Raw genomic sequence first — 24266 nt, 5'->3', positions numbered from 1 at the left:
GTCATTCATGGAGACTAATGAAGCACTAGACATCTTCAGAATGGTTAAAGTTAAATACAATTTGATCTGACAACTTGTATACTGAACTTGAGACAATGTGCAGAAATCAGATTGAGATTTTAAAGTAGTCAAAGGGAAAGAGTTCTGCTGAACTCTGGTATTCAACAAGATGTCTTTCAATTTGTAGTTTAAACAAATTTATTGTCTTGATAGGTAATTAAGTTTTTGATATGTCTATTTTTGGTACAGGAGCATAATGGTTAAGTTGCTGTATCTAGACTAATAGCACATAATGTATCTCTGTGATTCTTGGTTCGGTTAACGGCTTAATCTAGGGAATGATAGCCCCCGGCCCGGCCAGACTTAAAAAATCTCATTTGGGTGGATACTGTGCGATGTGTCCCCTGTTACAAATCAGTACCATGAGGTAACAAGCAGTGCACAATATGCAATTAAGTGATTGAGCTTTATAATTCTTAATTTGACTATATGGTTAGTAAAGAAACAAAAAAAAGAAAAGGGTCCATTCTCATGAAACAGTCTAATGTGCAAACGTTGAGCTCAGAGTGTCGTTCATTTGTTCCCGTCGTCCTCCTCTGAGCATAGCCGACCCTTGCTCCTGAGTCCACTCCGTCTGGCGGTCTACCAATTCTGTCTATTCACGTCCTCTCTCTTCGTTGCTCCGCATGAAAAGACCACAAAATCCCTCTCCCAGACACACAAGAAAGAACAACATTCCGCTCATTGGCTAACATGCCCCATTAAGGTAAGGCATCCGTTAGTCTTGCAAGACCATGGATCTGTGCCTGGAAAGTCTTCACTCTCCAGGGCGCAGGCAAGGGCCTTGGGGTATGGAAGACTGGCAGTTGCCCATGCTGCAAGTCTCCCCTCTCCACGACACCGATGTTGTCCAAGGGCAAGGGCCGATACAGCTTGGCACCGGTGTTGTCGCAGAGCAATGTGTGGTTAAGTGCCTTGCTCAAGGGAACAACACTCTGCTTCGGCTGGGGCTCGAACTCATGACCTTCAGGTCGCTAGTTGAATGCCTTAACCACTTGGCCACGTGCCCACATAACATGCCCCATTATGTCTAGTCATAACCCAAACATTGCTGCTACAGAGAAACCATTACTTTAGTCTTAGCAGTGAAACATTATTGAGATGCCATTACGTTAGCAGTGAAACCTTACAGCGTATTACATTTCTATCATAGAAGTTCAAATTCTTATTTTAAACATAAATCCTTAAATTCAATTTCTGAAACTAACTGGTTGAATAATAAATCTAATGAAATAAAACTACATCTTTCTGGATTTGTTTTGCCATGATGATATTTCACCATCTTTAACTTTCTTCAAAGGCCCAGTAAGACTCGAGTGAATAAGAATGTGTCCCCCTTTACTATCTTATTCAAAGAAACCAGGAATGGCCAGTAAATACAGATTATCAACAATGCCTATATTTCATAGATTTGCTTTCTTTATATGCATAAAGTCAATTTGCATTGTTTGATGTATTCTTAGTTGCAGAATAATGATTCTTCTATACTTGAATCCTAGGTTGTACCTCAATTTACCAATGATCCAAAAATTGTTCCTGAAGTCTATACTATAGCTGAAACTCTGATCCTCTATTTTGATGAGTTAGAAAATGAACAAAGCGAGTAAGTGACAGCCAGAAATTAATTTATTTTTTGTTCTCACTTTTAGCTGTTTTGGTATTTTGGCAATTACCTCTTTATCAGTGAGTGCATGTAATTATGTACATCAATTTATAGCTGGGGCAAATATTAATATGCATATATTAACATATCATTTAATTCTAGTAGGTTGACAGGAATGAACTTGAACCGTGGCAGTGTATTGGTATTTTTGCCAGGTACGACTTTGTATATTAAGACTCAAGTAATGTGCTACACAAAACTTATTCCTTCTTCATGAGTCAAAGACATATCTTGGGGACTAATGCTCAATGCTTCAAATGTATTAATTTTAAACTGCACTGGTAAAGATAGTTATTAATACAAGTAAGAATTATTTGTTTTCCATAAGCCATTCTTGGATTGTTGTAGAATTAACCTATATCTTGGTTCAGAAAACCAGCAAAGCATCGAATGACTAAGGTGGTTGTGGATTAATCGTGCTAGAATCTGCCTTCTAACATAAGGGAAATGTGGTTTGACTGCTGTTCCTGTTACCTGAACTGAACTACATCATGTTGATGGTTTGCTTGTTCTGCCCCTGCTCCCCCCCCAAACCGCAGCTTCACTTCAGCAAATTTGCATGCGTTATGACACTTTTTTTTCCCAATGTAGTGGTTGTAAGTCAAAATGATTTTAAATGCAGCTTTGTCCATGCTTCTATAATAGGATGGCTGTAGTATCAAATTATAGGTGTTTCTTTCTGGCTGATTTAATTTTGCTAGTTATAGAACATAAAGCAGTACAGGACTAGACAAGGTATTCAGCCCATGATGTTATGTAGACCTTGATGCCAATTTATACTAAGTGTTTTGCTGTGTATCATCCATATTCCACCATTCATTTTGTATTACTGTGTCTCTTAAAAAGCCTCTTAAACGTCACCAAGCTTCCTGTTTCCACTATTACTCTGATAACACATTCCAGGTACAAACCATATTCTGCATATTTAAACAAAAAACTTGTCTTTCACATCACCTTTAAATTCCCAACCACAGCTTCTGCCCCAACCTTAAAGGTATATCTTCTGGTGTTCAACTTTTCTATCCCTGTCTTTCATAATTTTAGATACCTCGATCGGTGTCCCCCTCTGCCTTTGTCACTCTGGAGAAAATAACCCAAACTTGTCCAACCTTTCCTGAGAACTGAACCCTCTAATCCAGGCAGCATCCTGGTAAACTTTTGCACCCTCTCCACAGTCTCCATCCGATACTGGGGTGACCAGAATTGCAAGCAATATGCTAGGTGCCATCTGACTAAAGTTTTGTAGAGCTGCAGCATGACTTTCTTGCTCTTATACTGTACACCCCTACCAATGAAGGCAAGCAAGTTTTACACTTTCTTTACCACCTTATCCACTCATGTAGCCATCTTCAGTGAACTATTGATCTGCACCCTAACATCCCTCTGTACCTCAAATCTATTAAAGGGTCTACTGTTAATTGTATGCTCTCTCCTTTCATTTGATATCCCATAGCACCAACTCTCATACTTACCAAGATTAAATTCCGCTCGCCTTTTCTCTCTGCATATCTGTAACTGATCTATATCCTGCTGTATTCTGTGATGGTCCTTCGTTCCAAAGCTCCACCAGTTTTGGTGTCATTCAGAAACTTAATAATCTGCATGTCTACAGTTTCATGCAGGTCATAGAAACATAGAAAACCTACAGCACCATACAGGCCCTTTGGCCCACAAAGTTCTGCTGAACATGTCCCTACCTTAGAGATTGCTAGGGTTACCCATAGCCCTCTATTTTTCTGAGCTCCATGTACCTATCCAAAAGTCTCTTAAAAGACCCTATCGTATCTGCATCCACCACCATTGCTGGCAGCCCATTCCACACACTCACTACTCTCTGTGTAAAGAAGCTTACCCCTGACAACTCCTCTGTACCTACTCCCAAGCACCTTAAACCTGTGCCCTTTTGTGGCAGCCATTTCAGCCCTGGGAAGAAGCCTCTGACTATCCACATGATCAATGCCTCTCATCATCTTATACACCTCTATCAGGTCACCTCTCATCCTCCGTCGCTCCAAGGAGAAAAGGCTGAGTTCACTCAACCTGTTTTCATAAGGCATGCTCCCCAATCCAGGCAACATCCTTGTAAATCTCCTTTGCATCCTTTCTATGGTTTCCACATCCTTCCTGTAGTGAGTCATTGATGAATATCACAAACAACTGCTGTCCCAGCACCAAATCTTGTGGAACACCACTAGTTATAATAACCAGAATAATCCTTATTCTTTTCTATGGCAAAGCAGTTCCAAATCCAAATATGCAATTCGACTGGATTCCATGCATCTCTGTCCTCTGTATCAATCTACCATGAGGGATCTTACCAAATGGCTGTTTTAATGTTGTTAATTACTATAATTGAAGCACCTTTGGCTGTTAACATATGAAGTATTTTATTGAAATACCAGAATAGTTTGCATATTTCCATCAATTCTTCATTTTGCTATTTTACACAGAAAAATGAAATATGAAATGATGTAAAAGTAATAGGTTGTCTTAATGTATGTTCTGTCTCACACTGGTCATTCTTCATCATTCTCTTCATCTCTATTGTCTTAAGGTTTGGCAGAAATAAATTACATGTACATGGCCCTGATGTCAATGGTTCAAAGGAGGTAGGCAGTTTTGTTATTTCTACATATTGTCTATCAGGAAAGAAAACCCTCTTATAAATTCAGCATCAAGACTCAAACACTTGTTGTTTGCTCAACAACTGTATTCTGTAAAGTTTAGAAGAAACTTTAGGGTTGCCTGCTTTAGAGGCTGTATGGAAAAATGCAGGTATTTGTAAACATTATGATGCTAATGGCATGATTTTCTGTTATGTTCCATTTCTTTGTAGGCAACAGAGACAATCTAGTAATGGGAAAACATGACAGCATTTTAAATTTATTTTTGAACATTGCTCTTGTGGTCACTAAAATGGTTTATTGCTGTAGTGATCTCCTAGAATGTTTTTGCACAATCAATTTGGGAAAGTAAGTTACTGAGCCCTACTGCACAGAAGGCTATTGTTTGGTGTTTTTTTTTGTGTGCCCTTGCTGGGTCATAGTCATAGAACAATACAGGCCCTTTGGTGCATCTAGTCTGTGCTGCACTCTTATGCTGCCTAATCCTATCAACCTGCACCCCGACTGTAGCCCTCTATACCCCTCTCATCCATGTACCTATCTGAATTTCTCTTAAATGTAGAAATCAAACCCAAATCCATCAGTTCCTGGCAGCTTGTTCCACATGCTCACCAACCTCTCAGTGAAGAGGTTCCTCCTAACATTCGCCATAAACATTTCACCTCCACCCTTAACCTATGAAATCCTAGTTCTAGTTTCATTCAGTCTCAGTAGAGAAAACAGCTGCTTGCATTTATCCTATCTGCTGTATACCATTCATAATTTTATATACCTCTATCAAGTCTCCCCTCATTCTTCTACAGTCCAGGGAATCAAGTTATAACCTATTTAACCTTTCCTTGTAACTCAAGTTCTCAAGTGTGGCAGTATCCTGGTAAATTTGCTCTGCACTCATTCAATCTTATTGGCATCTTTCCTGTGCTCCATGGTTCAGATCAAAGGGCTGATTTTGGTTCAGAATGGTGTTGCTTCTATTGTTTCCATGATTTAAGGGTTTTCCCCCCTTTTGTCTGTGCAAAGGATATCGGTCTTTATTTTGTTTATTTTTTTTAATTGGGTTCTTTTGGGTTTCTTGCTTTGGCTGTCTGCAAGCAAACAAACATCAAGGTTGTATAATTTATACATTCTTTAGCAATGTACTTTGAACTTGACCAGAACTGCACACAATACTCCCAAGTTAGGGCTCATCAATGTCTTGTGTATAACTTCAACGTACCATCCCAACTCCTGTATTCAGTACTGTATTTTATAAAGGCCAATGTGCCAAATGCTGTTTATGATCCAATTTGCATTTGACACCACTCTCAAGGAACCGTGGGTTTGTATTCCCAGATCGTTCTGTTCTACTGCACTCCTCAGTGCCCTAGCTCTCATTGTGCAAGTCTTACCCTAGTTTGTCCTCCCAAAGTGCAACATATCTCACTTAATTGTATTAAATTCCATCTGCCATTTTTCAACCCACTTTTCCAGCTGGTCCAGATCCCGCTGCAAGATTTGATAGCTGCCTTTGCTGTCCGCTACACCCTTAATCTTGGTGTCATCCACAACTGTGCTGATCCAGTTTACTACTTTGATGAACAACAAAATGGACCCAGCATTCCTACTCCACTAGTCAAAAGCCACCAGTCAGAGAGGCAGTCATCTACTACCACTCTTTGGCTTCTCTAGCGACGCTAATGTCTGGTTCAGTTTACTACCTCATCCTGAATGCCAAGCAACTTAACCTCGTTTAACACCCTTCCATGCAAGACCTTTTCAAAAGTCTTGCTAAAGTCCACATAGACAATATCCACTGCCTTTCCTTCATCAACTTTTCAGGTAACTTCCTTGAAAAACTCGAGACACAACCTACCACACACAAAGTCATGTTGACTATTCCTAGTTGGTTTTTGTCTATCCAAATACTTCTGTATCGGGTCTTCCAATAACTCACCCAGTACTGACATCAGGCTCACTGGCAGATTATTTCATGACTTATTCTTAGAGTCTTTCTTAATCAACAAAACAACTTTAGGTATCCTCCAATCCTCTGGCACCTCACCCATGACTAAAGACATTTTAATTACCTCTGCTAGCCCCCTTGTAATTTCTCCACTAGCCTCCCACAGTGAGGGAACATCTTGTCAGGCCCTGGGAATTTATCCATCCTAATTTGTCTCAAGTCAGCAAGCACCTCTTCCTCTGTTATCTATATATGGTCTATGACCTCACTGCTGTTTGGCCTCAGTTGCATATACTGTATCTGTTTCCTGAGTAAATACAGGTGCAAAAAATTCATTTAAGATTCATCTAAGCTTATGCCCTCTTTTAACCTTCTTGATTTAGTTACCTTGTATTTCTTGTACTCTTCAAGTAAATTATTTGCTCCTTCCTGCTTGCACCTCCTTCTATTTCTTAACCAGTGCCTCAATATCTTTCAAAAGCCACAGTTCTTTAAATATGTTATCTTGCCTTTTATTCCAACAAGTACATACAAACTCTATGCTCTCAGAATTTCACTTTTGATGGCCTCCCACTTACCAACCACACCTGTGCCAAAAACAACCTGTCCAAATCCACATTTCTGTTAACATCTAAATTGTCCTTTCTCCAGTTTAGAATCTCAACTTAAGGACCAGACCTATCCTTCTCCATAATTATCTTGAAGCTTATGGCATTATGATCACTAGATCCAAAGCATTTCCCTACACATTCTTCTGTCACCTGCCCTGTCTAATTCCCCAATAGATCCAGTATCACACTCTCTCTAGTTGCTGTCTCTGCATATTAAGGAAACTTTGCAGAACACATTTGACAAAACTCTATGCCATACAGCCCTTTTACAGTATCTAAGTCCCAATCAATGTGTGGAAAGTCACAATTACGTACTTTCCTAACCTTTTTTTTTGAACTGTCTACGTTGTCCTTTGCTCCTTTAAATTATGCTGACTATTGGGTGGTATAATATAATCCCATTAACGTGGACATCCCTTTCTTATTCCTTATTTCCACTATATAGCCTCAGTAGACGAGTTCTCCAGTCTGTCCTGTCTGAGCTCTGCCATTTGTTTTTCCCTGACTAGTAATGCCATGTTCCCCTTTTAATCCCTCCTGCTCTATCATGTCTAAAGCATGTTACATTGAGCTGCTAGTCCTGCCCCTCCTGCAATCAAGTCTCTCTAATAGCTACAATGTCATAATTCACACATTGATCCATGTTCTAAGCTCATTTGCTTTTTCTACAATACTTACACTGAAGTACACCTAATTTAGAACATTATTTCCACCATATTCAACCTCTCAGTTCCTTTCTTTCTCTACCCACTTATCAATATCTTTTCCCACAACCACTCCACTATCTGCTCTAGCACCCTGGTTCCCATCCCTCTGCAACTCTAATTTAAACTACCCAGTGTAGCATTAGTGAACCTTCCTGCAAGGATATTACTCCCCTTCCAGTTCAGGTGCAAATGGTCACATCTGTACAGGTCTCACCTTCCTAATGATCCAAAGACATTAAACAAATGTCAATTTGATTTCGATTGTCAGTTATTTGGTGTAAGACGAGACAAATTTCATGGATGTAAATTTTTTTCTGATAGTTATTTCCTGTTAGAGTTTTTACTTTACTCTTTAAAGCATGTTTTGAGTAAAATATGATTAAGGAATTTTCTTATTCCTTTTATTGTCCTGTTAAAATTTGCCAGAGTGTGATAATTTAGTGTTGTTTCTGTATTATAATTTAGTAGTGTTCTGTAGATGGCACTCTAATAGAAGTTTTAAATAATAACAATGTTTGTATTTAAAGCAGTAGCAACTATTCATCTACAAATTTATTTTTAAACATACTATATACAGAACACACTGACAGTTAAATAGTTGGAAATCCAATTTGCAAAGAGCTAAATTTATTCTCATGTGTTGAAAATACCTTATTAAATTCATAAATTTTCAGCTTGGTGTGAATCCCCTTGGCATTTTACTTCTGCTAGTTTCACAGGAGTCAATTTTATCAGTTACTCATTACCATAATCATTTACAGAATTCACAAACTAATTTAAATATTGTGAAAATTTGTCAGGTTTTTTTCCCCAACACTTCAAGACCAGCTGGACTTGCACTTAGCTGTAAATTACATTCCTAGTATTTGCTTCAACCTGATAAAATAGTTAGGCTTTATAGCAAAATTTTATATAGGCAAAGTAAAACTGCAAAATTCCCAAGAACTTGGACTGCTAATTTGCCTTAGAAGTGTAACTACGACAATAAAGAACATAAAATTTTCTTAAGATGCATTCTTTTTCTTGTAAAAGCTGTCAAAAGTTCGATTTTCTGATTATAGGCTACATGTATATCCGCTACACTCAAGTGTGACCTTTGAAGAACAAAGTAATGTATTCCTAACCCCTGTACCGGGCTATAGAAAGGTGAGAGTGCCAATGTGCTTTGTGAAATTTGCAAAAAGAAAATATTATCAGAAAATTCTATTAAAATAACATTTGTCTTTATGACTAACAGAACTTTAAGCTATTATTTGTTCATCTTGATAGGTTTTTACTTTGCTAGTAGTGTGCTGTTTATTAGTTCCCTTTTGTAAATTGCCTTATTGTCTGGATTTATTCTGCTATAAGATTGTTGTAGAAATGGTGAATTTCTGATTTGTATATATTTTGCATTGAATCATTATTCATTTCTTCTTTTCAAAACAGATTATTTTGTCAACATGTATTGCTGAAAGCTCCGTCACAGTTCCAGATGTTAAATATGGTAGGGCTTCATTATGTCTTAATCATTATGGAAATTTGCTAGCTAGGACTAAATTTTGAATCATTAGAAAATAAGGGGATCTTCACTTCTAACATAGATAAGGCACAGTTTTTTTCTTAGTATATTGAGTCTTTGCGGCTCTCTTCTTCAAGGAATGGCAGAAGCATTCCATTGAATATTTGTAAGGTAGAAGTTGATAGATTCCTGATGGGCAAGAGAATGAAAGATTACTGTATGTAGAAAAGAATGTGGAGATGAGCTTGGGAATGGATCTGCCGTGATCCCATTCAAATGGTAGAGCATTCTCTGAGTACAAGTAATATATTCCTATTCCAAATTGTGTACCTTCATATATGATTACCTTCATATATGACAGTTCTTAATTTAAATTTCAAAACTGTTAGAAGGACATATACTTAGATTTCTTAGTTTGCCAGTGAACAAAAAGCCCATTGTTCCCATGCCAGCCAAAAATAAGGCAAGTCTGTCCTACATCGCCTTTCTGTCCTTGGGCTTGTGACTTATAAAGATGTGATAACCTAGGAAGTAGAACCAGGAATAGGCCATTCAGTGTGATCATGCAGGTTTTTCAAATATGTACCCTGTTCCTGCTTCGAAACCATAATTCTTGATCCCTCTAGAAAGAATGCTAACACCACCATCAAGAATGCCTACCATGCTATTCCACGCCCTCACTTTGGAAAGTCTAATCACCTGGCTGTACTTCTACTCTCTGAGTAAAGACAGAGATTAAGACTGCAACACCAGTATTGAGGACCAAGAAAGTATGGACAAGGGACACACAGCAGCACTTACAGGATTGCTTTGAATTGGTGGGCTGGACTGTATTCAGGGATTTGTCTTCAAATCTAGATTTGACAGAGGACTGTCTTGTCTCCCTTTCTCTTCACCATTTACACCTCGGACTTCAACTACTGCACAGAGTCTTGTCATCTTCAGAAGTTTTCGGATGACTCTGCCATAGTTGGATGCATCAGCAAGGGAGATGAGGTTGAGTACAGGGCTGCGGTAGGAAACTTTGTCACATGGTCTGAGCAGAATTATCTGCAGCTTTATGTGAAAAAGACTAAGGAGCTGGTGGTAGACCTGAGGAGCGCTAAGGTACCAGTGACCCCTGTTTCCATCCAGGGGGTCAGTGTGGACGTGGTGGAGGATTACAAATACCTGGGGATACGAATTAACAATAAACTGGACTGGTCAAAGAACACTGAGGCTGTCTACAAGAAGGGTCAGAGCCGTCTCTACTTCCTGAGGAGACTGAGGTCCTTTAACATCTGCCGGATGATGCTGAGGATGTTCTACGAGTCTGTGGTGGCCAGTGCTATCATGTTTGCTGTTGTGTGCTGGGGCAGCAGGCTGAGGGTAGCAGACACCAACAGAATCAACAAACTCATTTGTAAGGCCAGTGATGTTGTGGGGATAGAACTGGACTCTCTCACGGTGGTGTCTGAAAAGAGGATGCTGTCTAAGTTGCATGCCATCGTGGTCAATGTCTCCCATCCACTACATAATGTACTGGTTGGGCACAGGAGTACATTCAGCCAGAGACTCATTCCTCTGACATGCAGCACAGAGCGACATAGGAAGTCATTCCTGCCTGTGGCCATCAAACTTTACAACTCCTCCCTTGGAGGGTCAGACACCCTGAGCCAATAGGCTGGTTCTGGACTTATTTCATAATTTACTGATTACTATTTAACTATTTATTACTATTTTCTACTACTATTCTATTACTATTTATTATTTCTATGACTATTACTTTTTACTATTTACTAATGGTAATATTACTATTACTATTTCTATTACCATTTATTATTTATGGTGCAACTGTAACGAAAACCAATTTCCCCCAGGATCAATAAAGTATGACTATGAGATGAGCATGCACACCTGTTACCAACTTCATTAAAACCTGTGTGGATGAGTATGTGTCTACGAACACTTGCTGTACATTCCCAAACTAAAAGCCATGGATGAACCAGGAGATATGTAATCTGCTGAGGGCTAAATTTGTTACATTTGAGTCTAGTGACCCAGGTCTGTACAAGAAAACGAAGTATGACTTGCAGAGGGCCAAACCCAAGCAAGACTGAAGGCAACATCGGATGCATGTCAACTCTGGCAGGGTTTGCAGGACATTACTTTCTACAAAGCAAACCCAATAGTCAGGATGCTGTTCATTGAGTACAGCTCAGTGTTTAACACCATCATTCCCACAGTCCTGATTAATCGGCTATAGAACTTGGGCCTCTGTACCTCTCTCTGCAATTGGATCCTCGACCTGCTAACCTGTGCAGATTGGTGATAACATCTCCTTGCTGATGATCAACACTAGCTTAGCCCACTGCTCTACTCTCTCTACACCCATGACTGTGTGGCTAGGCATAGCTCAAATGCCATCTATAAATTTACTGAGATTTAACCATTATTGGTAGAATCGCGGATGGAGATGAGAGGGTGTACCAGCTAAATGAGTGGAGTCGCAGCAACAACCTTGCTGTCAACATCAGTAAGACCAAAGAGCTGATTGTGGCTTCAGGAAGTGTAAGATGAAGGAACGTGAACCAATCCTCGGGGTCCAGAATCAGGTTTATTATCACCGGCATGTGTCGTGAAATTTGTTAACTTAGCAGCAGCAGTTCAATGCAATATATAATACAGAAGGGGGGGAAAAATCACTAAATCAATTATGGTATATGTATATTGAATAGATTAAAAATTGTGCAAAAATACAAATAATATATACTCAATTGTGAGGTAGTGTTCATGAGTTCAATATCCATTTAGGAATTAGATGGCAGAGGGGAAGAAGCTGCTCTTGAATCCCTGAGTGTGTGCCTTAGGCTTCTGTATACCTGATAGTAACAGTGAGAAAAGGGCATGCCCTGGGTCCTAGTGGTCATTAATAATGGATGCTGCCTTTCTGAGACACCGCTCCTTGAAGATGTCCTGGTACTTTGTAGGACGCGACAAGATAGAGCTGACTAAATTTACAACCCTCTGCAGCTTTTTTCGGTTCTGTGCAGTAGCCTCCTCCATACCAGACAGTGATGCAGCCTGTCAGAAGTGGAGAGAGAGAGCAACTTTAAGTTCTTGGGTGTCAAGATCTCTGAGGATCTAACCTGGTCCTAACATATCAATGCAGCAATAAAGAAGGCAAGACGGTGACTATTTTTCATTAAGAGTTTGAGGAGATTTGGTTTGTCGCCTAAAACACTTGAAAACTTCTATAGCTGTATGGTGGAGAGTGTCCTGACAGGCTGCATCACTGTCTGGTATGGGGAGGGCTACTGCACAGGATCAAAAGAAGGCACAGAAAGTTGTAAAATTAGGCAGCTCCATCTTGTGTGCCGGCCTCCGTAGTATCCAAGAGATCTTCAAGGAGCTGTGCCTTAGAAAGGTGGTCCATTATTAAGAACCCCCCACCACCCAGGGCATGCCCTCTTCTCATTGTTACCGTCATGAAGGAGGTGCAGAAGCCTGAAAGTACACACTCAGCAATTCAAAAACCGCTTTTTCCCCTCTGCCATACAATTCCTAAATGGACATTGAACTCATGAACACTACCTCACTTCTTTATTTTTTAATATATATAATTTCTGCTTTTGCACTATTTTTAATCTATTCAATATACATATACTTTAATTGATTTACTTATTTATCTAAGTTAACAAATTTCATGACACATTCAGATCTGTGAGGAGGAAAGAAGCGTCAGTATTTTGACCTGAAACATTGAAAATTCTCCACCCCATCCTACTTTGCTTGACCTGCAGATTCATCCCACAGATAGTCTTTTTGCTCCAGATTCCAGCTTCTGTAGTCTCTTGTGTCTCCAAATCTGGTTCAGATTTAAATCTTTCTTATCAGAACTCAGACCATTTATCGAGTAGCAGGTGATCCAAGCACATTAGTATGGTTTCATACAATTTGAGGGTACCTTGGAATACTTGAAAGCACACCACATTAATATGTCAGAAGATTTCAATCTCAGGACTGAGAAGAGTGAAGATGGAAGTATCTTTTGTAGTATATAGTTTCAACAATTTTTTCTGTAGTTCTGAACTTCCAGCATTTCAAAGTAGGAACTGCAGTCTTTGCCTCCATCAAGAATTCAAATTGTCATGCAGATTTAAGAAGCAAAAATTATACTTACGATTTTATTTATAGAGAATTTATCTTTAAAGACCAAGGTTATATTTGATATTTTTGGGGAGGGGTCTCTTCTCATGTAAAATCTTCTCAAATTCATTTTGTTTGATTTTTCATAAACTTGATTGAATGGGAGGTGTTTCAGATGTATACAAATTTGAGCGTGGGACACATCTGGATAGGTGTGTAAGGATTTTTTCAGGTTATTGTATCCTTCACTTTCTTATGACTGGTTTCACTTACATTGAAGCATCATCTATGAGTTGTCTTTGGACTTGAATGCAGCATCTATGTTAGATAGGCCAGCAAGACAATTGTCTCTGTGTTTCTGCAGTTTGCTGTGGCTTTCTGCAAAGAGAAAAGCTTAAGTGTATGATATTGCTAAAAAAGTAAAGAATAACTCAGCTAAATTATTTGTCCAAGAGTCTGTTTGAATCTTGTTAATTCTTGTATGATCCAGTAGGGTGTTACAGCAGGTTTAAGTCATAACTACATATCTTCATTTTCAATTCAAGCTGCCCATATATGCAAAAAGTCATTAAAATACTAGCTAGTCTTTAAAATACTAGTTGTACTAGTGCAGTTTTGATTGGGATATTTCTTAAAATACCCTTATTAATTTGATTTTGAAACATTAATGATGTATTTCTATCTGACAATCAGTTTGCCAAAAGTAACAAATACTATTTCTTGTGTTTATATTTTTCCATTGATGGCTAGTGATAGATTTTTGTTTAACTCGGATTCTGGTTTGTGATGAAGACACAAACTACCAAAGCCTTCGCTTAAGCTGGGCATCAAAGATGAGTTGTAATCAGAGGAAAGGTAAGAAATGGTGCAGAATGCATTTATTGAATAGCAACACACAAAAATGCTGGAAAAACTGAGCAGGCCAGGCAGCATTTATAGAAAAAGGTGAACAGTCAACATTTCGGGCCAAATATATTGACCAGAAACTTGACTGAACTAGCTGGAAAAATGTTAAAGCTATGTGCTGGTCAGCAGCTAACAAACTGCAGGAAATGACTTGCATCCTGACTCCCGAAGCACTTCCACAATTTGCAGGACATTTTAAGAAATTTTCTCCATGTAGTTGAATGAGTATAGCTGGACAATTAGTTCACTTGATTGATGGCAAATCCACATCTCCAAATGTTCAATCTATCCATCCTCACACCAGTGTTACTGTATGTATTATTTATGAAATGTACAATAGCTACTGACTGAGACTATTTCTATAGCACCTTCCAGAACCATGATCTTTGCCACCAAGAAACACAATGGCATTGTGCATGGGACAATCCCACCTGAAGCTTTTCCTTAAAATATCACACTTCCACTTGAAAGTATTTCTTTATTGACATTTGGTTTAAAATCTCTTTACAACAACGCAGAAGGAATTACAGAGGCATGAGAGAGAAACCTGCCCAGGTGGATTGGAGGAAGATACTGGCGGGGATGATGGCAGAGCAGAGATGAGTTTCTGGGTATAGTTCACAAGGCGCAGGATAGATATGTCCCATATGAAGACGTTCTCAAATGGCAGTGGTAGGCAACTGTGGCCAACAAAGGAAGTTAAGAGCTGCATAAAAGACAAGGAAAGGGCATATATGGTAGCAGAAGTAAGTGGGAAGTTGGATGATTCGGAAGCTTTTAAAATCTAACAAAAGGCAACTAAAAAGCTATAAGAAGGGAAAAGATGAAATAGGAGGGCAAACTAGCAGGATACCAGAAGAATTTTCAGTTATATAAAGAGTAAAAGGGAGGTGAGAGTTGATACTGGACCACTGGTGAGGTGGTAATTGGGGACAAAGAAATAGCAGATGGATTTAATAGGTACTTTGCATCTCTCTTCACTGTGGAAGACACTAGCAGTGTGCCAATGGTCCATGAGTGTCAGCAAGCTGGAGTGAGTGCCATTGCTATTATAAAGGAAAAAGTACTAGGCAAGCTGAAACATCTTAAGGTGGATAAGTCACCTGGTCCAGATGGATTACATCCAAGAGTCCAGAGAGAGGTTGCTGAAAAGATAAAGGATCTTTCAAGAATCACTTGCCTCTGGCATGGTCCCAGAGGACTGAAAGATTGTAAATATCACTCCACTCTAAAAGAAAGGAAGTTATAGGCCATTTAGCCTAACCTCAGTGGTTGGGACAGTGTTGGATTCTATTATTAAAGGAACTTGGAGACTCATGATAAAATAAGTCAAAATCCGCATGGTTTCTGTAACAGGAAATCTTGCTTGACAAATCTGTTAGATTTCTTTGAGGGACTAACAAGCAGGATGGACAAAGGAGAGGCAGTGGATGTCACTTACTTGGGTTTTCAGAAGACATTTGGTAAGGTGCCACACATGAGGATGATTAACACGATAAATTCCTAAGGCGTTACAGGAAATGTACTGGCATGGATAGCAGAATGGCTGATAGGCAGGAGGCAGTGAATGGGAATAAAAGGGGCCTTTTCATGGTTGGGTGCTAATGACCAGTAGTGTTCCTCAGGGGTCAATATTGGGACCGGTGCTTTTCACATTGTTTGTCAGTGACTTAGATAATGGAATTGATGGCTTTGTGGCAAAGTTTGTGGATGATACAAAGATAGATGGAGGGCTAGATAGTGCTGAGGAAGCAATGCGATTGCAGCAAGACTTTGACAAATTGGAAGAATGGGCAAAAATGGCAGATGGAGTACAGTGTTGGGAAATGTGTGATAATGCATTTTGGTAAAAGGAACAATAGTGCGGTCTATTATCTAAAGGGGAAAAGGTTCAAACATCAGAGGTGCAGAGTGACTTGGGAATCCTCGTGCAAGATTCCCAAAGTGTTAATTTACAGGTTTGAGTCTGTGGTAAAGAAGACAAATGCAATATTGGCATTTATTTCAAGGGGAATAGAATACAAAATCAAGAAGATAATTCTGAGCCTTTATAAGACACTAGTCTGGCCGCACTTGGAGTATTGTCAACGGTTTTGGGCAGCATATCTCAGAAGTGATGTTTTGTCATTGGAGAGATTCCAGAGGAAGTTCACGAGGATGATTCCGGGAATGAAGGGGTTAATGCATGAGGAGCATTTGGCAGCTTTGGGCCTGTGCTCAGTGGAGTTTAGAAGAATGCACAGGGATCTCAATGAAACCTACCGAATGTTGAAAGGACTAGATAAGATGGATGTGGAGAGGATGTTTTCTCTGGTGAGGGTATGTAGAACTAGAGCGCACAGCCGCAAAATTGAACGAGGTAAGGAGAATTTTTTTAGCCAGAGAGTAGTAAGTCTGTGGAATATTCTGCCGCAGACTGCGGCAGAGGCCAAGTCTGTGGGTATGTTTAAGGTGGAAGTTGATCATTTCCTGATTGATCAGGGCATCAAAGGATATGGTAAGTCGGCAGGTGTATGGGGTTGAATTGGATCCGGGATCAGCAATGATGGAATGGCAGAGCAGACTCTATGAGTTGGATGGCTTAATTCTGCTCCTATGTCTTATGGTTTAACACAGGGAGTACTTCAATGAGTAAGGCTGTAGCTTCAAAACAATGTAAACTGAATGTCAATGAGATGCAGACTTAAATGCTGGGTTCAGTGACGTTTATTATAAGTAAAGAAATGCAAAACAAATGTATAACTTGGGTGAGTTTACAGCCTTTCAAATATTTCCGTTCATATTTGTTAGGAATTATTTATGTGAATGGAATAAAAAGAAATTGTATAATAAGGCAAATTGCATGGCTTGCATTGTAACCATCATATGGATTGTGAATGAGCACAAGGACAAAGAGACAACGTCCTCAAAGCTTCCTACAGCACTTTACAGCAATTCTTTACATTTATAGTATAGTTTACATTTATATGTAAAGTAGGACCTCACAATTATGAAATAAGGTAAGTGGCTAATTAAGCAGTATGTTGTTATGTGAGTATATTATTACTAATTAAGTGATGGCTGAGCAGTCTTCAAATGGTTAAAACTCAGCTCATCCAAATGGGAAGAGTGGAGCATTTGTATGACCAGTATGCATTTAAAAAAGGCAACAGAAAAACATCTCTACAGCTTGAATTTGAAGAACTTAATTATTATCCAAATTATGAACAGTTGGATTTTTGTAAAGAGGATTTGCCATATACCCTTTTCCCTTTCTTAGCAAACTTTATTTATACAACAAATAGGACGTGCTGGTCGTGTTTCAAAAGGATACTGCTATCGGTTAGTGACACGTGATTTCTGGATACACCATATTCCTGATCAAGGAATACCAGAGATGCAGGTAAATGTCTCTCAGTCCAAGCAATACCAGACTTAATGCTACATCTTTGCTTTCGCTTCAAACTGAGACTGCTTTATGCATTATTACTTGGATAATATGGATATATCAAGCATACATTTATATATAAAAAGTAAAATTGTACTTTTCATTGTTTGAGATGCATTTCAAGCCTGTTCGGTGCTTGTGTGTATATTTACAGTATAATTTAGTAAATGCAAAACAAGTTATCAATGCTATTGATTTACAAATAGAACATAAATGTCTGTTTTTTTAAAATTTCTCAGCGTTGCCCTTTAAGCAGTACTCTACTCAAAGTAAAATTGCTGAATATGGGAGAACCGAGAGTTCTGTTGGCTTCTGCTCTGTCTCCACCTAATCTAAAGGAGATTGAACGTACAGTCCTGCTACTAAAAGAGGCAAGTAGTTGATCAGTTCTCCAAAAATAGATCCTTTGCAGAAATTCTCTGTACATTGAAACACTGACATTTTATAAAGGATTAGCTTCAGTAGAACATAATTACCATTTATTTGTGGCACTTTTTCAAATGTGAAAAAAACACTAATTGAGCTGTTCTGACTATTTCTTTATCAAGGTGGGAGCACTATCTGTTGAATTGAAAGGAACAGTGAACCCATATGATGGAGATCTAACTTTCTTAGGAAGAGTACTGGCATATTTGCCTGTGGATCTCCAGTTAGGAAAACTTGTAGTTTTAGGACATGCTTTCGGCTGTTTAGAGGAGTGCCTTATTATTGGTAAGTATACAGAAAAATGGGAGTGACAATGCTTAAAAATATTCCAAGTCATTTCATAGGAGTTTGTTATAAATAAATACAAATTTTCTTTTCCAGCTGCAGCTCTTTCACTGAAAAACTTCTTTGTAACACCATATAAACAGCCCCTTGAAGGATACCGGTACAGTTGAATTTCTTTTTAGAAGATGAAGTGGGGTGGACAAGGGAAGGGGGAAAGGGAAAATGAAAAGGGAAACAAATTATTTAAGAGTGCTCAGACTTTCATTTCCATTACCAAAAATCTTTATGATCTTTGGTATTGAGTCTGAATATCTACTTGGCTGCTTATGCAGTCTTCAATCATGATGATGTACTGAGCCAAACTTCCTTTTAAGTGTACCAGTTGAACATTTCTTTCATGGTCTTTTGGTACATGGAGCTTAGAAAAATAGAGGGCTATGGGTAACCCTAGGTAATTTCTAAAGTAAGAGCGTGTTTGGCACAGCATTGTGGGCTGAAGGGCCTGTATTGTGCTGTAGGTTTTCTATGTTCCTATGGCCCCAATATAAGCTCATGAGTGTCATGTTTAGCATACTGTATCTCCAATTGCACTGATGACAATAGTTAGGATATCCTGGCAGGATCATCTATTGAGCCATATGGGTAGAACTTGGGATGAAGAGAGGATTGGTCACTTTGGAACAATATTAATAGCATTCCAATATCAGCAAGAGTTAGAACAGATACAGTACTGTGCAAAAATCTTATGCACATATATATAGTTAGGATACCTAAGACTTTTGCACATTACTGTATCTGCACTGTGCTGCTGCGGCAAGAAAGATATGACGTGAGTAATGATGAACCTGATTCTGATATGGGTCTCTATTGTGAACTGAAAGTGAGAAGGGTTGGGAAAAGGGGAAGAGAGAGGGGAGGATGTGGGAAGCATCAGAGAGACATTCTGTAATGATCAATAAACCAGTTGTTTGGAATCAAATGACCTTGCCTGGTGTCTCAGTGCTGGGAGTGTCTGTACCCAAGCCATCCCCCATCCCTGGCACACCTTCTTTGCTACCTGTCCCACACCTCTCCAACTGCGCCATTCTAAACATTCTTCGCTCCCGCTAGATTTACACACTCGCTTTCTGTTCCACATTGACAAATACAGTACTGTGCAAAAGTCTTGGGCACACTAAATATAGACATAGCAGCACAAAGCTTTATAGTACAGTCAACCTAGGTGCAATTCCCATTGCTGCTTGTAAGGAGTTTGAATGTTCTCCCCATGACCATGTGGGTTTCTGGGTGCGCCGGTTTCCTTCAATGGTCCAAAGACCTACTAGTTAGTAGTTTAAGTGGTTATTGAAAATTGTCCAGTGATTAGGTTAGGATTAAATTGGGGGATTGCTGGGCGGCGTGGCTTGAAGGGCTAGAAGAGCCTATTCCACGCTGTTTGTCAATTAAATAATAAATAAATAATGTGTGCCTAAGACTTTTGCACAGTACTGTAAACAAATAGCAGGAATATGTAAGAGCAATTGGGCTATAGTAGTGGGGCTTTAACTTTCCCAATATTGACTACTAACCAACTCCTCCACACCATTAACCACCACTACTTTATCATTTCCTGTCAGTCATTTTATGTCTAGACGCTCCTGCAACTAGTGTCACTTTATGGACATACAAGATTGTGTATATACATTGATTTTATATATTATTATTGTTTTGTGCTGCATTGGGTGCAGAGTAGCAATTATTTCGTTCTCCTTTACACATGTATACTGGAAATGACATTAAAGAATCTTGAATCTTGATTGCCTAATGCAAGAGACTTAGAATGGGTGGAAGTACACATCCAGCCACTTTTTAAAAAATAATACTGATAGCTTCTGTCTCTAGCACACCAAAGATTTTAAATTTATACCCTTAAAGTATTTAATTCATGACCTGAGGGAAATGGATCCTTCCGCTTTTCTAGGCCCCTCATAATTTTATGCATCACTGTTTCGTGTAGCTATTTACATCCATTAATAAACACGAAATGCTGGAGGAACTGAGCAAACCAGGCAGCATCTATGAAGGGTCTTGGCCTGAAACGTCAACTTTTTTTTTATATGACTCTTTTCCATAGATGCTGCCTGGTCTGCTGAGTTCCTCCAGCATTTTGTGTGTATCACTTTGATTCTACATCTGCAGATTTTCTTTTATTTACATACATTAATTGTGGTCTAGGTGTGCCTGACAGTTTCTTTCTTTCATCTTTTTTTTCTCAACTGCTTTTTTAAAAAAATATCTCTTGTTGATGAAAGAGATGTGCATTCTCTGTCAGTGATAAAACTTTATTTTGAAACAAAACAGATGAGGTTAAACCATGAAACTCCATGAAATTTCATATTCAACTGCATGAAATTGCCTTTGGCAAAATATTGACTTCCAGAGTTTTGGAAATGTTTGAGGAAATTTTTAAAACAAATGTAGTAGAAAACATTAGATGTAATTCAGGGGATACTTTTGATTGTTTTGTCACTTCAAAATAGAAGACTTTTGGTAAGTGGGTTGTTGGGGAAAGACCTTAACAACATTTTTCAAATAAGTCTCAGGACAGTGAATCCTAGGTTGCATAAATAGTAGCAAATCTTCACTAAACAGTATGTGATAAAAATGTGTGAGCAAGCAGCTGAGCATTGCCAACTGTATGCACATCAATGCAAGGATTTTAATGTGTTTAATTGTGAACACAAATGCCTGCTCTACAAGAATCTTAGTGCTCTAATTATAATTTGTGTTTGTGTAGGAATAAAATGGAGTATTGTGATGGAACATTAAGTGATTGCATAGCACTTGTAAATGCATTCAAGGTAATGAATAATCAATTGCGGTAAGTGAAAACTCGAGAACTTCATGTAATGAAGTAAAAAGATTTTTTGGAAATATTACATCAGACTGGATTAGAGGTGAGGCTAATCACGTGATTTGCATTAGAAGTATTGTACAAGAAATTGGTGTACTTGTTTGAAGGAGTAGAGGAAATTGTAGAATTTTGAGTATTTTCTTGAGAAAAATACAGAAGATGGAAAAAAATTTCATACAAAATTAGGTGCATGTAATCAATATTTAATACACAAGGTTTGTCTAAGGGATTACTCATTCATTCACAAGTAAAATACTACAGGTGCACAATGTATAGTGTTACTATACACTATATACACTGTTTTATATGAAATAAAAACAGAAACTCAGGAATCAACACCTATGGAAAGAAGAACAGTTTTTAAATTGCAGAAAAACTATTTTCTTGTGGACAGAAAGGCGGGGTGTTGTAGAGGGAATAAATATGGAAATGTTTATGATCAGCAGAAGGGGTTAAGTGATGAAATAATGATGATGCTGTGTGAAGGAGGATGGTCTAGACCAGTCTTGAAATGTCTGTGGCAAGGAGATACGTAATGAATGCTGCAAATTTGAAGTAAAATAAATTTATGGTGAGGAAGATGTAGACTTAAAGTGAAAGACTGTTGAATTGAATATGGTAGAAACGTAAATTTATTTTTTACTCAGCATTATGATCATAAAGGTCAATTTAATTCAATCTATAATGTCAATGTAATTGTGAATACAGTCAACCTAAGAAAAATACCTTATGACAAGAATAAAGAAAGTAGGAGCAGTATGGGCCCCTTGGTCCTTCAAGTCCACCCTCTTCAATACAATCATGAAGGATCAACACACTAAAAAAAAAAGTCACAGGTGTGACCATTTCATCTACATGGAATTATTTGATCAGAGCTGTGGCAACACGACAACCATTGCTCTGTTGGAAAGAGAGAAGAAAGTTGGTGTGAGTCAGTTACCCTGTTCTCTATTAAGTATTGTTGCTGTATGTAAATATATGTAAATGGCTGTTCACTTTAGATTTTGCTTCCAAACCCAGCCATAATTGCCACTTTGTCAACTTTGCCATTTTCCCAAGGTGTCAGTACTAAAGTCAACTCCAATCATCCCTTCTGAATCCATCTTCTGCATTCCACAGTGTGATCCATTTTAACATTTGGTTGCGCATTCATTAACCTTTTGCTTTAAATTTTGTCACAGGCATGGCAAACTTGCAGAGAACAAGGACAGCTCAGATGTCCCAGGGTTGGTGTACTTGTTTTCCTTGTCTTGCAAATTTCAAGCCAAACTGTATTAATGCATTATGTTTGATCTGATGTGAATTGTTAGACTAACTACATTTATACTTTATAATGTTTGCTTGCCAATAATTAGAGCATTGGTAGACCTAAATTATCTGAATAAAATTAAGGACAAGCTTGGCCCACCACCTTTTATTTAGCTTTCTAATTAAGCATGAACTGAAGGGAATGGTGTGACATGACTCACACAAATGCTATACAGGACTGTCTCCAGTAGTTAAGGTTGCCTTCTTTTTGCCCTTCAGTAGTACCACTGTTAACATTTGTGCCTATAACCTTAAACCCACACCCTGCCTCACCCCACAGGAAGTAGAATTCAATTAAGAATTTAGATACTAGGCACTCTCTGAGATGCCTTGTCTAGATATCCCTAAAATCATTCTATTATTAAAGGTGAAGTCAATGTTAGAACACTTGCTGCTTGTGTAGATACATAAAACCATAGTGAAGTGCTCATCAGGGGTGATTGATAAGTTTGTAGCCTAAGGTAGAAGGAGATGAGTTATTTACTTCAAACTTTCTGCATAATCACTCAGAGTTGACCTGCATGTGCATGTGTCGAGAGCTGTATAACTCATCTCCCTTTACCTTAGGCCATGAACTTATCAATCACCCATCTGTGGACACTTTCTGGAGGTCCAAGATCTGTATGCTCCACGACCGCTGGACTAAGTGTGTAAATGTAGGAGGGGACTAAGTTGAAAAATAAATGTGCTAGGTTTTCTGAAATTGACTCCTTCTACCTTAGGCCCGAACATATCAATCACCCCTTATACTTGTACATCAGATTTTAGCTTCTCCCTCTCAAACTGCAGGGTGAATTCTATTATATTATGACCATTGCCTTTGAAGTATTCCTTTATGTTCAGTTCCATAATCAAATCTGGGTCTTTACACAATTCGCAATCCAGAATTGCCTTTTTCCTAGTGGGCTCAACTACAATCTGCTCTAAAATGTCATCTTATAGGCATTCTACAAATGCTGTCTTTTGGGATCCAGCACCAACATGATTTTCCCAATCTACCTGCATATTGAAATCTCCTATTGTGATTTGCACCCAACATCCATGTTACTGTTCGGAGGCCTCCAAACAGGATCCCATCAGGATCTTTTTACCCTTGTAGTTTCTTAATTCTACCCAGAAGGATTCTGCATCTTTCAATCCTATGTCACCTCTTTCTAAGAATTTGATTTCAATTTTTTTGGAATAGGGCCACTACACCTCCTCTGTCCTTCTGATACAATTTATCCTTTGATGTTAAACTCCTGATTTTCTTTCAACTGTGTCTGTGTCTGTATTCATCACCCTTTTCATTTATGCCCCAATGTTACTGGAAGTTAAGTTCTTATCCCTTTCTAAAGTTTTTTAAAAGTCTTTATTTATTTTAGAGAGTTTAGTAATCTCTCCTTCAATCTCCTTTCTTTTTACTTTATCCTCACTTTTCCAAACTATTGATACACTTCAACCCATCCCCTGGCTACAATTTTGCCCTATCACCTGCCTATCCTTCCTCATGGTCTCACTACAAGCTGCATCTACTTGCATAACAAATGCCCCATCTTCAGCCCTATCACCTTGGTTCCCATCTCCCTGCCAAATTAGTTTAAATCCTCCCCAACAGTTATAGCAAACCTGCTCACAAGGAAGTTGATTCCCCTTGGGTTCAGGTGTAACTCATCCTTTTTTTACAGGTCATACCTTTCCTAGGAGAGATCACAATGATTCAGAAATCTGAAACCCTGCACCAATTTCTCACCCATGCATTTATCTTCTAAATCATCCTACTCTTATCCTCAGTGGACCGTGGTA

General features: G+C 38.6%; 1 protein-coding gene across 12 annotated transcripts in view; it reads left to right on the top strand.

Moving 5' to 3' along the window:
* tdrd9 (tudor domain containing 9) overlaps positions 1-24266 on the top strand; it is a 151149-nt gene that overhangs the window by 57172 nt on the left and 69711 nt on the right. For all 12 annotated transcript variants that reach the window (XM_072269734.1, XM_072269754.1, XM_072269758.1 and 9 more), the window contains 12 exons: positions 1560-1663; positions 1826-1878; positions 4278-4332; positions 8669-8753; positions 9036-9093; positions 13987-14091; positions 17427-17524; positions 17809-17940; positions 18118-18280; positions 18377-18440; positions 21057-21120; positions 22355-22399. In XM_072269734.1, coding sequence (XP_072125835.1) covers positions 1560-1663; positions 1826-1878; positions 4278-4332; positions 8669-8753; positions 9036-9093; positions 13987-14091; positions 17427-17524; positions 17809-17940; positions 18118-18280; positions 18377-18440; positions 21057-21120; positions 22355-22399 — 1026 coding nt within the window. The remainder of the gene's footprint in view (positions 1-1559; positions 1664-1825; positions 1879-4277; positions 4333-8668; positions 8754-9035; positions 9094-13986; positions 14092-17426; positions 17525-17808; positions 17941-18117; positions 18281-18376; positions 18441-21056; positions 21121-22354; positions 22400-24266) is intronic.

This window comes from Mobula birostris, chromosome 1 (genome assembly GCF_030028105.1).
Source record: "Mobula birostris isolate sMobBir1 chromosome 1, sMobBir1.hap1, whole genome shotgun sequence".
In the NCBI taxonomy this organism is placed as follows: Eukaryota; Metazoa; Chordata; class Chondrichthyes; order Myliobatiformes; family Myliobatidae; genus Mobula; species Mobula birostris.
The sequence above is the reverse complement of the archived record's forward strand: the minus strand, read 5'-3'. Positions and strand labels throughout refer to the sequence as shown.